Raw genomic sequence first — 16,995 nt, forward strand, 5'->3', positions numbered from 1 at the left:
TTAATCTTATAAGCAGCTGTTTGATTTCGATGAGCCAAACAGGAAGCGGAAACTGCGCACTGGTAATCGTTGCTAAGGGTGACGTTGATTTACAAATGGTGGACATGCAAATAAATTTTACTCGTAAGTTTTTCCCTTTTCTAAACACATAAAAGCAATTTTCAGTTGTTTTAGACTATATGCAAGAAAGGTAGAGATACAGTACAGATATGTGCAAATGATTTAAGAGACTAAGGCGAAGACGAGTTCAAATGTTCAATGTTGTTTATTTCACAGACACTGGCCAGTCATCATTTTCAACTCCATCCACTCCGACTGTCGACTGTCAGCCAATATATTGTAGCCCTTTAAATAAAATTAGAATAGATGTACTCTTACCATTTCTTCAAATAGTATAAGCCACTGGTTTCTATCAATGTTTTTCGTTGTCAAAGCTGCGGGTTTGCCTCTGTTTTGGAGGGTCTTTTTTGTCAATCCTTTTTAAATTTATTCTTTTTCCTTTAACATAAGAAAAATATATTTTCACAAAGATATTATAATGCTAAAACCTTATGAAAAAATATCGGCACTAACAGTCCTGAGAAGTATTTTGGTCTTGAGAACATGATTGATGTTAAGAGTATATCATAAATACCATTTGCTGCTATTTTCGCGTTACATCTGGTCTCGCATTATTTTATTTTTGCGAGAACAACAATGTGCAGCACTCTCTACAGTAAACAAATTTGACCTACTTTGGAAGCTGATTACGTTTCACACCTTATTTTTGTAAACGTAAGTCAATTATTTTCAGATGCCCTCGTGGATCATTTGACTCAGTTAAGTTGGAAATGAATTGTGTGTTGTCCAACTATTTGACAGAATTACCCTTCCAATGTGTTAATTTTACATTGCAGTAATTGTTAATGTCTTACTCACGAAATTCATTTTGAAAATTTAGGGGTCACACGAAGCGCTGTATCAAGTCGGATGCCGTAGCACGAAATTAGAATTAACTCCATTGGCGAAAGTGAAGGTCACATGCACCGGAAACCTGATGGGTTTAAAAGTAAACAAGGACTAGAAAAATGATTTTCTGCTTGAAATAATAGTGGAAAAAGAAAAGGTTTACGAAGTTAATAGGAAATAATAGCAACATAATATTGTTTTTCTTTCCTTCATTCATTTATTCCCTTAGTACCGCGAAAATAGGTGCAGACAGGCTACAACCATAGATGACACTGTCAATATCCCAACTATATGTTAGTGAATTTTACTGCACAACACTGAGCTAAGATCAGTTCTCGTATTCCTTGGATCAGGAAATTATGTTCAAATGTTGACATAAGCAGTCTTTACTTTTTATTGATACAGGTTATTTTTAGTATCCTGTTGAAACTGTAACAAAACCTGTTTTGTGGTTGAAATTTTATTAGTTACTCCTGCAATTGGTAATGTTACAGTGCAAGAAATATGTGAAAGCAGAACACAAGGTCTCAGATTACTATTCTGATGTGAAGCCAGCTGAGCTACCAGGCCATTCTCTTCCCAATTTTATAAAAAAATAATGTACTTTAAATTAATGCCATGTGCACACAAGGTTTGAAACCTGCCATCTTGAAATAGTACCGTCTATACCAAGCACAACTATTGATATGTTTGACATGTGAGTAAGCAGATTACTCAAGATTATACATTCCTCTGATCTATGTAAGCCAGCACTTGTTTTACAGTGCCAGGAGGTAGTGTACTGTATTGAAGTTTTATCATGACATGTAAATATTATAAGGAATTGAACTGAAAATGTTTTATATTTTCAGTGGATTGCTGATTAAAACAGAAACAATGTCAATAGCAATAGCCCAGGCCAGGCATATTTTTGGCCTGAAGTCAGGTGTTAGTGGTAACATCTGCTACCATGATGAACAAACAATTGTTTACCCTTCTGGGGCAAACTGCATCTTGTTCAACATCGACCAGAAGGTGCAGAAATTCATCCAAGGGACTGATAAAAGTGAAGGAATGACAGCATTAGCTGTCAGTCCAAACAGAAGATATGTCGCTATTGCTGAGAAACTTGAGAAACCAACTATCACCATCTACGATCTGCACAGTCTTAGAAAAAGGAAGGTTCTTAGCTCCCCTGATGTTGCTTCAAATGAGTATGTCAGCCTGGCATTCAGTCCAGACTCCAAATACCTTGTCGCCCAAGGGGGAAAGCCAGATTACACACTCCTGTACTGGACTTGGGAGAAATCAAAGGTGATGGCAGTCACAAAGACCTCCAATCCACAGACCAATCCTCCGATATACCAGGTAATGTTTTAACATAGATATAGTTATCAAGTCAAACATTTTTGTGTTTCTTTTATTTAGTCCACTGCATTAGACAATATTGACTGTATTCTTATATTTGTAATATTTTTTAAGTATTGTGAGTACAGATCTTGACATGTTCAAGGCTTCAAGCTAATTGTTTTAATTATCATAAATTGAATCTGTTTTAAAATATCATTGCAGTGTATAGTTTTTTCTATAAAACTGATTAATGATTAATTATTATACATTTCAGGTTAGTTTCAACCCACAAGACAATACACAGCTGTGTGTGGTTGGCAATGGCATCTTTAAGAACTTCCGTTACAGTGAAGGAAACTTGAAAACATTTAATATTCAAAAGGTAGAGCCACAAAATTATCTCTGTCATGCCTGGGTATCAGAAGAGAGAGTCATTGTTGGAACAGACACTGGTCGTTTGATGTTGTTTGAAGCTGGTGAAATGAAACATGAATTCAACATAGCTGCTCAAGAAAAGTAAGCCTTTTTCATGTATAAGATATTTTGCTTGCATATTATTTTATTGGCTAGTCCTTAGTCTTGAACGAATTTGTGTCAAAGTCTGAAATGTCTGGTGCCTTAACCCCTTACTCTGCTAAATTTCTATCATGAACTTGTCCATCTTTCATTTAGACAGTACCTTTAACTGTTAAAAGGGGTGCTCAACAAAAAGATACTGACTGAATGGCAAACAGTGCAGATCATGATCAGACTGCAAGGATGTGCAGGCTGATCACGATCTACACTGGTGACAAAGGCAGAATCAAATTGTCCAGCATGATAAGGGTTAAAGAGCCTTACTACCGGTAATTAATATGTTAGAGATTTACTCCAATTTTCAAGATGGTCTTACAATTATATGTTTAGGGTGATATCCCTGCACTTTTAGAGATTGTAGACTTTCATCTTACTTCTTAGTTTGAGAATCATTGTGTCTTATTTCATCAATTCAGCACAAAAAATGGGTAAGTGCAGTAAAATAAAGAAGAACTTGTCCACTCTTTGCATGATGGTGACGATTATTACTAATTTCTACATTGAATTTATGAAACAGATGCAGTGTTACTGAAGCAGCACAAATATGAGTTTCATTCAGCAATTTAAAAAAGGGAAACATTACAAAAGTGAATATTTTTTACAGAAAGCCTGGAGAGGAGGATGTATCTACAGGACCACCCCAGATAACTGCTATAGTCTCCTATTCCAAGGGCTTTGCCTGTGCTTGTGGACAAGGAACTGTGCACTTGTTCGAGAAAACTGATGACAAGGATTTCTTTAAGAAAGCTAGAGAAATTAAGGTATACAAAAAAATAAAATTTGGTCTGTTTCTTAAGAGAAGTTTGTCTTTCAAAGAATGTATATTTTCATTTATTTTGATGCTGTAGAGATAATTACTATTTGAGCCGCGCCATGAAAAAACCAACATAGTGGGTTTGCGACCAGCATGGATCCAGACCAGCCTGCGCATCCGTGCAGTCTGGTCAGGATCCATGCTGTTCGCTTTTAAAGCCTACTAGAATTGGAGAAACTGTTAGCGAACAGCATGGATCCTGACCAGACTGCGCGGATGCGCAGGCTGGTCTGGATCCTTGCTGGTCGCAAACCCACTATGTTGGTTTTCTCGTGGCGCGGCTCATTTAGTTTTATAAGATGCTTTAAGTTTTGGGTATCACAACTGTACTTTTCATTTCACAAATATTAATATCAATATTTCAGATTCCACAAGATTCAAACAGTGCTGATCCCACCAAGTCACAACAGCAGATTATCACCAGCCTGACAGTGAGTCCATCTGAGGAGACTCTAGTTGCCAGCACGGACCTCAGCCAGCTCTACTACATCACCCTGTCCAGTGCTGACATTGGCAAGGTAAATGAATATGTGATTGTTTATTGATACTATATATATCCAGCAGTTACACAAACTGCACATTGAGTTGGTACTATTTGTTTTGATATTTTTGATGTGCAAAACATTAAGTGGTAAATACTTACCTCATAAGTCTAAATAAGAGAATTTTAAATATTGTCTTCTAGTAACCTGAAATTTTGTCAAGAAATATCAACATAACCAACAACAAAAATGACCCTTTTCAAAAGTTTGCTGTAGTCTGATAAAGCTGAGTATGTATGGTTAAACAGTCCCCAGAGGCTCTTTGTAAAAGTTCACAGGGAAATCTTTGCATTATTTCAATATCCAGTATTATTGTTTTGTTTCTAGGGAGATCAGGCACAGTTTGAAGTGCTTGCCCAGGCCTTCCATTACAACCAGATATTGGGTCTTGATGTTTGTGCAAGGAAACCTCTCATAGCTACATGTTCAATGGACAAGTCTGTCAGAATATGGAACTATGAAACTTGGTAAGCTTTCACATTCTATAAATAATCTAAAATCTCAGTTATAAAAAAAATAAAATTTTTAATGAAATTGACCCACAAAGCCAGCACATGAAATAAAAGCATTCATTCAAGCAAGCTATATTCAGTTAGTATAAAATACCAGTCTAAGAGAAGTTCAGTATGATAAAAAGATTGTATAAGTAATACATTTTGTGTCAGGTCAGCTTAATTGTAATGACCAAGAAGTAATACTACCATATTTTAACTACTATTTTAAAAATAAGGAATCATATTTGGCTCCTAAAGTAGCACTATTTCCGCTGCAGAACTCGAGCATAATTCTCAGGGTAAAACTAATAACTTGATTATTATATGTGTATTGTTTTCACCTTTTCCCTGTTGTTTCAGTAACCTAGAGTTGTACAGAGAGTTTGCTGAGGAGGCATACAGTATTGCCCTGCACCCCTCTGGTTTGTACATCCTGGTGGGCTTCAGTGATAAACTGAGGCTGATGAACCTTCTCATTGATGATATCAGAACATTCAAGGAGTTTACAATTAGAGGATGTAGAGAGGTAAAATATCAGGAATACCAGGATACATTTCTCATCAAGTGAATTTTAGATGAGAATATTGTATACAGTATAATACCACTCTCTTTAACTTGGTATTTGGCTCACTCTGTAATTTCAGAGAAAATTCAAATTGAACCAGATAATTTTAATCATAGGTTATAGTTTATGGTGACATTTCTACTGCTTTTACAATTGAATTTGGCTTTGAAGTAACAAATGAGATTTAGCTAAATTTTAGTACCACATGAACAAACTAATTGGAGTTTTTTTAAAACAATTTAAGTTGTATAAAATTGTTGGTTTCAGTGTGCCTTCAGTAATGGTGGTAACCTGTTTGCTGCTGTCCATGGTAATGTGATTCAAATCTATTCAACCATCACGTTCGACAATGTCGCTAATCTGAAAGGTCACAATGGCAAGGTCAGGTCAATTGTCTGGAGTGCAGATGACAGTAAAATTGTATCTTGCGGTCTCGACGGTGCTGTGTATGAATGGGAAACATTTACAGGGAAGAGAGTAGGAGAGTCTGTCCTCAAGTCCTGCCATTATACTGGTGTAGCAGTGACTCCAGATGGAAAAACAACCTTTGCTGTCGGTTCAGATAAAACACTGAAGGAAATCTCAGATTCTTCGGTAAATGTTTCTGTCTTCATAGTAAATGTCAACAACAGTATGGTTATTGTAAATGACTATAAACAAGACCCAGTACTTGTAGAAACTTACCAAACTGGGCTTAAATGGTTGTGAAAGCAGTATAAATTACATGTAGTAACAGTGCCTGAATGGTAGCTGTGACAGCTGTAAATAAAATTTGTTAGAAAAAAAGACAGTCTATCAGTAAATGATTTCCTGTACATTTTACTTTCATGAACCCCTGTGGACAGATTTATAGATAGAGTAATACAATATAACAGAGGGAAAAACATGATAAATTGAACTGATTGTGCTGCTTTACAGATTTTGAGAGAGGTAGACGCAGGGGAGGCAACCCTGACCAATGTGGCTCTGTCACGTTCTGGTCGTATGTTGTTTGCGGGTACATCTAGAGGAACACTGTGGTCCTTGAAGTTCCCACTCACTATCCCTGGTGAGTGGCAAGAACTACAGGGTCATGGAAGCACTATTTCAAAGGTACGGTATGTTTTCTCAAAAAGTTTTGTTCATTTTTGACAGTGGGTCTACCCTTGTTTTTTGAGATATATTTCAGATTGCTGGAACCTCAATTTAATTAGATCATTTGTTGATATCTAATATTTCCATTGATAGCATTTTTCTATAGAGATAGAAACTTGTATTCTTTTGCACAGACGTGACTATATGCGATATAAAAATGATTTTATCTGTCCAAGAATATTTCATACTTTAGTTTGTATGGTCTTTTGTTTTTGTCACACTTTTGTAAATGGGCGTATGGTCTTGAAATCTTTTTCTTATCGAGTAATTTTTTAACAGATAGTGGACATGCAGAATTGTTGCTGGAGCAGAACTTATTTCGAAGATAGTATTATCATTGAGTGTCATATGTTTATAATATTTATAGATGAAGATAACCTATGATGACCAGTTCCTTGTAACCGTATCCGAGGATGCTTCAATAATTCTCTGGAAGATTCAGGATAAGGAAGGTCGTGGGGTCAAACGTGACAAAGAGGTCGGTTGGGCAGAGGAAATTCTGATCACAAAGAGTGATCTTGAAGAAAAGAATTCAATGATGGCAGAGCTTAAGACACGTGTTGATGAACTGAAGATGGAGAATGGGTACCAGCTGAGATTGAAAGACATGAACTATAATGAAAAGATTAAGGAGTTGACAGAGAAGTTCATTCAGGAGATGGAATCGCTGAAGACGAAGAACCAGGTGCTGAAAACAGATAAAGACAAGGAAGAAGCAAAGCATGAAGAGGAAATGGCTGAACTTATGGAGAAGCACGGCAAAGAAATGACTGATTTAGGTATATTTTATTGGGTTTTTTTTGTGATCTGAAGTATTGTTTTCTATACAGTATTTCAGCTAAGTAGAGTACCTGAGTTTCTTGAATTTAAACAATGTTTATTTATTTTCTGCAAGTAACAGACAGAGTCAGGGGACAGTTGCCTTCAGAAATCTGTAAAAAATCAGTTAATATGTTGAATCAGTTTCATATGATGTAAACTGTCCTTGCTGCTTAAAGAGTACGCGAACAGTCGAACAATCGTAAGTTGAATCTAATTCAATATAGTTAAGCAATTTGTTGTTTTTAGAGTCTGCAAACAATCAGAAGTTGATGTTGGAGTATGAGAAGTTCCAGGAGCAGCAAGCAAAGATGATGAAGATGCAGGAAGACTATGACAGACAGTTGCAGGAGATGCAGGATAGCAAACAGAGGGCATTGGAGGAACTTACCGAGTACTACGAGACCAAGATACAAGAAATGACCACCAAATTGGAACAGGTTAGAGCAGATCTTTTTGGTCTTTGAAATTGATTGAACTGGTTTGTATTATTTTGTAGTTCTCAGAACTTCAGTTTTTTACGAAAATACAGATACTAGGGCTACTTGTCGTTTCTTGTGCTGTACTAAATAAATATTCGACTGTCACAGGCTGTTATCTTAACTGGAACAGTGACTTACTTATAAGAAAATGCTATACCTTTTAAAAGATATGAAACTAGTTTATAAAAAAGGTAGAGCAAATTGATAGAAAATGGAGCTGTTTGATAGGAAATATGTCCGTTTTGATAGAATATCATGTTGTAATACTTCAGAGTAATGATGAGACACGTCAGCAAACTCGAGAATATGAAGAGACAAAGAAACAGATTGAAGAAGATGCTGATCGGGAAATTCTGGATATCAAAAACAAATATGAGAGAAGATTAAGAGATGAGAAGGAAGCCAACATGAGACTGAAGGGAGAAACTGGTATCATGAAGAAAAAGGTAAAATACAGTCATACAGAGATTTTTGAAAAAAAATATTGAATGAGTTTTGAATTCTGTCAACTCAAATTAAAAAGGGCCAATTTTATATATCGATAGTATTAAATAATGATAAAATAAAGTTGAGTCCAGGTTTGTTTATATATTGAAAGACTGGATTTAAATGTGATTATTAGTTACTAGATAACTAAAAATGATGAAATGCTTGGTTTTAAAAAATTGTACCACTCATTCACTTGATCGTATTTTTATGCTGCATGACAAAATAGATGTCAGGTAAAGTGTAATTGTTCATTTTACCTCCGTCACAAAATGAAACTTTGGCCTATTTTCAAATCCCAAGTTAAATCTATGTCCATTTACAACACTGAAAACAGTTCACAAATGAAAACAGCTCACAAACCAAACTTGTTTTTTTTTAAAACAGTTCACAAGTCTACAGAAGGAGATAGATGATCACAAAGAAGAGATCAAGAAATACCAAGCAGAGAAGGCAAAACTTGAGAACATTATCAGAAATCTCGAGAAAGATATTCTTGGTCTCAAGAAAGAAATACAAGAAAGAGATGACACCATTCAGGATAAGGTAAATAATATAATTCTTGATTTTTACCAAAGAAACGATTTCTGAAAATATTTAATGTGCAGAGAGTCTGCCTATGACTTTAAATCAGTTTTAACACAAAGGCAAAACTTCCCCATTTTGTTGATAGATAGTGTGTGTGTTTTGATAATTTTGCACTTTCGTGTCTGGGAAAATAGAATTTGAACTACTGTTTAGTGGCTATGAATCAAGAGATTTTGAGATTCTGTTAATTTATATTTTCACTATTTTCCAGACATTCCCCAATAATGGTTTTATGCTCACCTTTGTTAGTATATACCTTATCATCAACATAGGGGGTAAAAGTTAATTTCAGGTTACAAAAAATTAGTGCTGTTGAAAAAGCTCTAAATTATGTTGCATTTTTTGATTTCAGGAAAAACGTATTTATGACTTGAAGAAGAAGAATCAAGAACTTGAGAAGTTTAAGTTTGTGCTAGATTACAAGATCAAGGAACTCAAGAAACAGATAGAACCTAGGGAGACAGATATCAAAAACATGAAAGAACAGATTCAAGAGGTAAAATTGTTATTCGGTAAAAAGTTCATTAATCACTGTATAGCTTTTAGACAAATCAAAACTGTTGTGTATAAACTTTTAAAGTTTACAATATCCTTTTTTTCTGTTAAAAACGAAACATTTATCCCTGCATTTACATGAATGGTGTAAATATTTTTCAGATGTAATATGAAAAATATCTCATAATTTCCATAAAACCTGTTCCCTGATGGCTTGATGTTAATACAACTTTTTGTATTTGATTGAGAAATGATATGTCCCAAACAGTGGCTTTGTCATTTAATAATATCATTGTTTACACAGAGTTCAGATGAAAAGTACTTGACAAGGGTGAAGCCCAAGTGATATGATAATACACATCTGAACGATACAAATAATATACAGAACGTTCATGTTGATTTATGTAATTTTCAGATGGAGAGCGAGTTGGATAGATTTGATAAGCTCAACACACAGCTTGAGCTCAACATTACTGAGCTCAGACAGAAACTCAAGGCAACTGATAAAGAGATGCACCAAGAGAGACAAAGGGTATGTTGGGGTTTTACTGAATATTGCACCTTTTTAAGTTTTTATCAAGTATTCACTAAAAGCCTTTAATTTTCATTACATAATTTTATAATAGACCGTTTTGTGTTAATTTCCATATCATATGGTATCATATTGAACATTCTTTCTATGTGTTAAGTTCCAACTACATAACTGTATGGTCATGTAGTGGCTCCCCATTTTGCTGTGGCAGAACCTTCAGAGGTGCCCCTCACCGTGTCCTGTCAGGCCCAGTGTGACCTCTGGGTGAATCATCGCTTTCTATCAGCTTTGTGTGAAAGAACTTGAACATTGTAAAGGCCAGTACATTTTAAAGGCCAATGATTCAGAATGCAATTTTTATGAGCTCTTTCTTTCTGTACACTGAAAGATTTGTTTATTTTGTAGGTGAGAGATAAGGAAGCTGTTGTCAAGAGATTTAAGACAGATCTTCACAATTGTGTGGGTTACATTCAGGACCCCAAGATGTTGAAAGAAAGCATCAAGGCTCTCTACCAAAAACATGTACAAGAAGATATTGTAAGTTCTTTCACAGTCTTTAAAATTTATGTATTCTTTTTTTCAGCTAGTCAAAAAGATTTCCGGCGATCTAGTTTTATCTATGTTCTACCAAAATAATCTCAAATATAAAATTGCAAGTCATTAAAAATTGTCTTTATAACCATGTAACATTTTTAACAGATTCACAGTTTAATTGTTTGTTTATAAAGGCTTTCCTAATTGAAAATAATTAAGAAATTATAATTATTTCCCTTTAAACAGACTGAATCTGCAAGTGTAGATGCCGACATCCAAAAGGAATACAGCCGTCAGAGAGAACATCTGGAAAGATCAGTTGCCTCCCTTCGTAAGAAACTCGCAAAGGATTCAGAAATACACAGAGCTGACAATGTCAGAATTATGCAGGTAAGTTGAATGTGGATGGTTCACAAACTGTTTCAAAGTGGTCTGAAGGATTTTAGCTGATCAAAACTTATGTTACAGGTCTGAACCCAATCTGGCTCACAATTACACTTCCTTTCAAGACACAAGTATGACTTAAAATTGAACTTCGAGCTTTCATCACGGTCGAAATTAAAAATAGTATAAACTGTGATTAGTAATTGTTTTGAGAAACATTCAAGAATACCTAGTATATTCTATAATAGTGCTGACGTAATACCAACAATTCCTGCATATTATTACAAAGGAATCAAGTTTTACACAAACTTTACCACACAAAACATTAGGGTTTTGATGCAAGATTAGAATAATAAAATTTGTCACAATTTATGGTTAAAATATTTTCAGTTTCCCACCAGTATCTTTAAAATTGCTTTTGTAATACGAGTACTAAACGAAATTTTTATTTTACAGGAAAATGTGTCTCTCATCAAGGAAATCAATGATTTAAGAAAGGAGCTCAAGATAGCCAGAACACAGATCCATGACCTGGAAGCCGCTGTCAAACAATATACAAAGAGAACCGGTGGTGAGGACTCCGACATCTATGCTGTGATGCTAAAAGCACCTAATGCATTGGTTGAAAATGAATTAGAGGAGAAAAATAAAATAATAGACATGCAAAAGTTCGAAATAAGAAAATTACGTATGGAAATAGAATCGGGTTCCCGGCCAGGATCCTCTTCAAGACTGCCCCCTATGCAAGCAGTTGAGTCTTCAGCATAATATCAGTAAACAAACTATGTTATTGCACTTGTTTCAGTAAATATAAAAAAACATTTTAACTCTGCAACTGAATCTTGTTGTTAATTGTTGAAGAATTTGTACTTTACATTTTAGTAAATATTTGACTGATTCTATTTTACCTTTGGCAATAATGCTTAAATTTCACATATTTTTCTTGTCTCTGTGCTGTCTGTTAAAATGTTACAAGAAAAATACAGGTTGGGTGTAAATTTCTTTTGTTAGAGGTATAAGTAATGAAATTCAATGTACAACTTCAGTGGCAAGACCAATAAGCTAAATTAGTGGACTGATGCATTGAATTCTTTTATATAAAAAGAACACTAAAGTCTACATGAAGAAGAAAGAATTTCAGACTTATTCCGTATGGGTTTGCCACATTTTAGCATTTTCTGAGGGTGAATTCTACTTTGTCTGTATTAACATGATACTGTATGTAGTGGTGTGGCTGGTCGTCTGTCATAAATAGTATTGTTTCATTTTATCTGACTGGTTGTAAACTTCTTCAATGGATACTTGCTTTGTTCACCATTATTTAAATCTGTGATATTTTTACCCGTCCTTATTTTTACTTAATGAAAGAAGTTATACATTGGTATATATTTTTATGTATTTGAATGTGTATACATTGAGATGATAAGAATACATGATAATCTAAGATCTGATAGTGTTTGTTATTTATCAGTGTTAAACATAACTACATTACACTCTTTCACTGGTTTTATGTGTAGATGGGAATATCCTGTTCAAGGGTAACTGTTAAGATGAGTTACCTTGTAAACACTTAACCAAGCATAAGATATTCCTTTCTTGCATACCAGACGGGGATTTCCGTTATTTTTACCGGTGCTGGAAAAATCCATCTTACATCCCGGGGTGTAAGATGACTCTCGTGCTTTAAATGACGTATTACGAACTACATATATGTAGAAGATTTATGTAGTTATTTATATTTTATTTCGAAAAAAAAGGAAAAAAAATCCAGTTCTTCTTTGTTCCTGTTAGTATATTTCTTGATTCAAAACACAGTATTTTATCAAAAATTCATAACATTACACTGCAAGCTGATAAAACAAAACTGGAATTAAACATTGTTATTTGTCTTTGAAACGTCGTGACGTCTTTCCTGTTTACGGACGTTGGTTTCCCGCGCTTTCTTTAAATACGCTGCTATAAGAAATAGTTCTAAATAGAAAGCCGCTGGACTGATCTTATTTTTATTATTATATCTTGATACCGGTATGCAAGAAAAAGATTCTGTCACTGGTTATAGGTGCAGATGAGAATATCCGGCTCTCGGGTAACTGTTTAGGTGGTAACTCAGTAGGAACCTCGTTACCGCCTAAACAGTTACCCTCGAGGCCTGAAATTCCCATCTGCACCTATAACCAGTGAAAGAATCTTATAATCTACACATAAAACCAGTAAAAAAATGTGGAATATGGCAGTTTTGACCACATGTAATTGTAGTAATCTTGCCAGTTATTTAAATTTTTGCAGATCCTCTGCTGTATATTTCCTGAAAACGGTCATAACTGCTGTGAAAATTTTGATTCCACCTTGTGAATTTTTATACAGGTAGTTTAGTAATGGTGATCTTGATCTTAACCTCATGTACAACCACGTTTTTCTATACACTACCTGTAAGCAAAGTTAAATTTCAATACATCAATCAAAACAGAAGTTATTGACTTGACATTGCTTTTCCTATTATAGTAATGGTCACTGTGACCCAATATGGCATCTGGGAATTGAGCTGCTAGCTTTGAAAATTCTTACTTACAGAAACAGCACCATAGACAGTCACTTAGGTTGACTCCAAATATAATTCCAAGCTTTGTTTCTTCCTATAAGCCCAGTTTCTTTTAATGAATCAATCAATAAATTAAAGTTACAAAGCAGATATTGTTTTTTCTTTGCAGTTTTAGTAATCACGATTTTAACCTTAAGCTAGTGCATTTTGAACATGGGTTCTGCACATCGCCTCAATGAGATCAAAATTCCCATAAATTTTCTTAGTGGGGTTTACAAGATGCGAAGTGGACAGAAAATACTGGGCTCAAATAGTGGACCTTCCATTGTGACCTTGATCTTTGACTGGCAAAATCTAAACATGGGTTTTGCATGTCTTGATGAGATGACCCTTCTATCTCTTTCATGAATACCCTTCAAGGGCTTTACAAGATATTTTGCAGACACAAAATCAAGCCTTAAAACCTTTGACCTTCAGCTGCGAACTTCACCTAAATCAGAGTCCATTTTAACATGATTATACACATCCCCTTGATGAGATAATCATGGAATTTCCATCCAAGTTTTATAAATATGTTTTAGAAAATAATGGGCAGACACTTAATTTGGATGGACTGACAGATGGACATGAAAACTACTGCCCTAGTCTGTGAGGATTGTAACGAGGTGAATTATAATGTCTTTCATTAAATTTAGAGGCAAAAATGGTTTTGTAAAAGAAATTTTTCAGGTTATCAAGCTTGTCTGAATTTTGGTATTTTCAGTCTCCTTGACTTGTGACAAAAAAAAAAACAACAGCAGCCAGCTTCTGACAATGGTACTTCTTAAGTTCTACTGCTGTTGGTTATAGCATTATCCAATTAAAATTAGAAACTATTCAAAGTATCAAGGCAACAGTGACCTTATGACCCTAAAAGCAGTGAGGATCATTTAATGACCAAATGTAATTATCCTACATACTTTGAAGACCGCTGACCCAAGTACTATCCAGTTCTTGATAAGAAAGTTTATTTTATCAAGGTCATTTTGACACAAAATCACAATAATTATTCTATGAATTTTGGACACTGAAATCTGCTATTATTGGTTTAAAGTTTTCAATGTCAAGGTCATGATGACCGTACTGACCCCCAAATCAATAGGAGTTAAAACTGTCCTATAGTAATTGTGACCTTGACCATTGTTTTACAGACCCCAATACAAAAGGGGTAACCCAATGACGACAGACAATCATCCTTCACAGTATGACTGTAGATCAAAGCATTCTCCAGTTATCAATCAGAGATTCTCTAGGGGTCACTAAACTACTGACCCACAGAAATAGGGGTAATTTGAATACTACTGACTAGAGGGTTCCAGCTTTTATCAGAATGTATATGGTCTACAGACTCACACACAAACACAAAATAATACAAGAGGGCAATGATGATCCTAAGTAGCTCACCTGAGAAATGTAAGTCACATATTAAGTTTTTCTAGTTTTAACTGTTAGGGGTCAAGCTGCACCAGTCGAACAAATTTGGGAGGACTTTACATAGATGTTACAGATAAAGTTCATCAAGATCCATCAAATGTTTCATTGAAAAAAGTTGTTTAAAGGCATTTTATTTTTTAGCTATAGCAACCACTAAAATTAGTCAAGAGAAACCATTTTTAGCCTGGTGTCCCCTAAAAATCCGTTAATCAGAACCATTGCCCTTACAAGGACGCTACATATCAAATTTGGTGATGATCCTTCAAGGGGAAAGCTTTTTCTATTTTTAGCTCTGCATGCCAATAAGTTTCAACTTTCACCAAATGGTTTCAGAGGAAATGTTGTTTGAAGTGAAGTGTGGACAGATGAAAGACGGAGGAATGGTGAACGATCACAGTTGCTTACCCCAAGCTGAAGACCCATCTTGAACTTCTTATTGGGAGTAACAAGACAGTCTGAAAGACAGCTAAATCCCCCGCCACTGTTATGGATAGTGAAAGGGTAAACCTTTGACCTTGAGTTGTGACCTTGACTTTGAGCCGACATGGCTGAATCGTGAGTTCTGTACATCATCATGATGAGGTGATCATTTGACGCAAGTTTCATGAAAATCCTTCAAGGGGTTTAGGAGATACAGAGCTCAAACCTTTGACCTTGAGTTGTGATCTTGACCTTGAGTTGATATAGTTGAATCACGAGTTCTTGATGTGATCATCTGACCCAAGTTTAATGAAAATCCTTCAAGGGGTTTAGGAGATACAGAGTGGACACAAAATGGAAGGCTCAAACCTTTGTGAGCTTGAGCTGGCATGGCTGACTCATGAGTTCTGCACATCGTCTTGATGAGGTGATCATTTGACCCAGGTTTGATATGAATCCTTCAAGGGGATTAGGAGATACAGAGCAGACACAAAATGGAAGGCTCAAACCTTTGACCCAGAGTCGTGACCTTGACCTTGAGCCGGCATGACTGACTCACGAATTCTGCACATCCTCTTGATGAGGTGATTATTTCACCCAGGTTTTATTAAATTCCTTCAAGGGGTTTAGGAGATACAGAGCGGACACGAAATAGAAGGCTAAAACCTTTGACCTCGAGTTGTGACCTTGACCTTGAGCCGACATGGCTGACTCGTGAGTTCTTACATCATCTTGATGAGGTGATCATTTGATCAAAGTTTCATGAAATTCCTTCAAGGGATTTAGGAGATATGGAGCAGACACAAAAGTGTTATGGAAGGATGGACGGACAGAGACCATTGCTATAACCCCCCACCACTCATGGTGGGGATTTATAAACTTCATAAAGAGCAGCAGCACTAGGAATCTTAGGGAATTTTACTAACTCTACAACAAAACTTATTTGTATTCTAATACTAAATTTATTTGTTACAAAATCATCCTGACAAATAAATCATAACAAAAAAATGTTCTTTTTTCAGCCTTCATGACAAACACACAAAAATGTTGAGCAATGGATTTCATGAATCACACTGACTTGCCAATCAAATCAAATATTTCATTTCCAAATAACTATAATTGCAACAAAGCCTAGCGATAAAAAAATAAATGTTTTCAGTAACATGCTGGTCTTATACCTGCATTTTTCCAACTGTATTCCTTTTATTTTTAATTTTATATTACATATATCTGCTCAAGTGAAGAAGTAGAACACCATAAACACTTTCATGACTCATTTAACAAGAGCACCGCCTTGCGGGTGCTGACGCTCATCTGATTTTTTTTGTGTAATAGAAATATTGTCCTACCCATGATTTTCTAAGTCTAAAAAGGGCCATCATTCTTGCAAAAAGCAGGATAGAGTTATGTTTCTTGATGTACAGTGTCCACTTATGATGGTGAAAAACTGTTGCAAGTTTTAAAGCAATAGCTTTGATAGTTTATGAGAAAAGTTGACTTAAACATAATACTCAACCAAGAAAATGATTTTCTAAGTCCAAAAGGGGCAATAATTATTGCAAAAAGCAGGATGGAGTTATGTTGCTTGCTGTACAGGGTCAGCTTATGATGGTGAACAAGTGTTGCAAGTTTCAAGCAATAGCTTTGATAGTTTAAGAGAAAAAGTTGACCTAAACATAAAACTTAACCAAGAAATCTGATATTTTCTAAGTCCAAAAGGGGCCATAAATCTTGCAAAAAGCAGGACACAGTTATGTTTCTTGCTGTACAGGGTCAACTTATGATGGTGAACAAGTGTTGCAAGTTTTAAAGCAATAGCTTTGATAGTTTTGGATAAAAGC

At 35.3% G+C, this 16,995-nt stretch overlaps 1 protein-coding gene across 1 annotated transcript; it reads left to right on the forward strand.

Moving 5' to 3' along the window:
* The first annotated feature begins 18 nt into the window (after window positions 1-18).
* Window positions 19-12,168, forward strand: LOC123524743 (cilia- and flagella-associated protein 57-like). The gene is made up of 18 exons (XM_045303199.2): window positions 19-123; window positions 1,800-2,295; window positions 2,552-2,793; window positions 3,458-3,614; window positions 4,033-4,185; window positions 4,537-4,676; window positions 5,064-5,229; window positions 5,536-5,862; window positions 6,187-6,360; window positions 6,770-7,181; window positions 7,471-7,661; window positions 7,976-8,149; window positions 8,577-8,735; window positions 9,130-9,273; window positions 9,688-9,804; window positions 10,210-10,341; window positions 10,585-10,728; window positions 11,179-12,168. Exons 2-18 carry the CDS (start codon window positions 1,825-1,827, stop codon window positions 11,488-11,490), a joined length of 3,615 nt encoding a protein of 1,204 aa, XP_045159134.1. The 5' UTR covers window positions 19-123; window positions 1,800-1,824; the 3' UTR covers window positions 11,491-12,168.
* The last annotated feature ends 4,827 nt before the right edge of the window (window positions 12,169-16,995 follow it).

Source organism: Mercenaria mercenaria, chromosome 3 (assembly GCF_021730395.1).
Source record: "Mercenaria mercenaria strain notata chromosome 3, MADL_Memer_1, whole genome shotgun sequence".
NCBI lineage: Eukaryota > Metazoa > Mollusca > Bivalvia > Venerida > Veneridae > Mercenaria > Mercenaria mercenaria.

Bases quoted from the DNA above. Each gene is read 5' to 3' on its own strand.
- LOC123524743 (XM_045303199.2), top strand. From the start codon at position 1,825: ATGTCAATAGCAATAGCCCAGGCCAGGCATATTTTTGGCCTGAAGTCA. The intron at 5,863-6,186 runs GTAAATGTTTCT...GCTGCTTTACAG, and splicing joins AGGAAATCTCAGATTCTTCG to ATTTTGAGAGAGGTAGACGC. The intron at 7,662-7,975 runs GTTAGAGCAGAT...GTAATACTTCAG, and splicing joins TGACCACCAAATTGGAACAG to AGTAATGATGAGACACGTCA.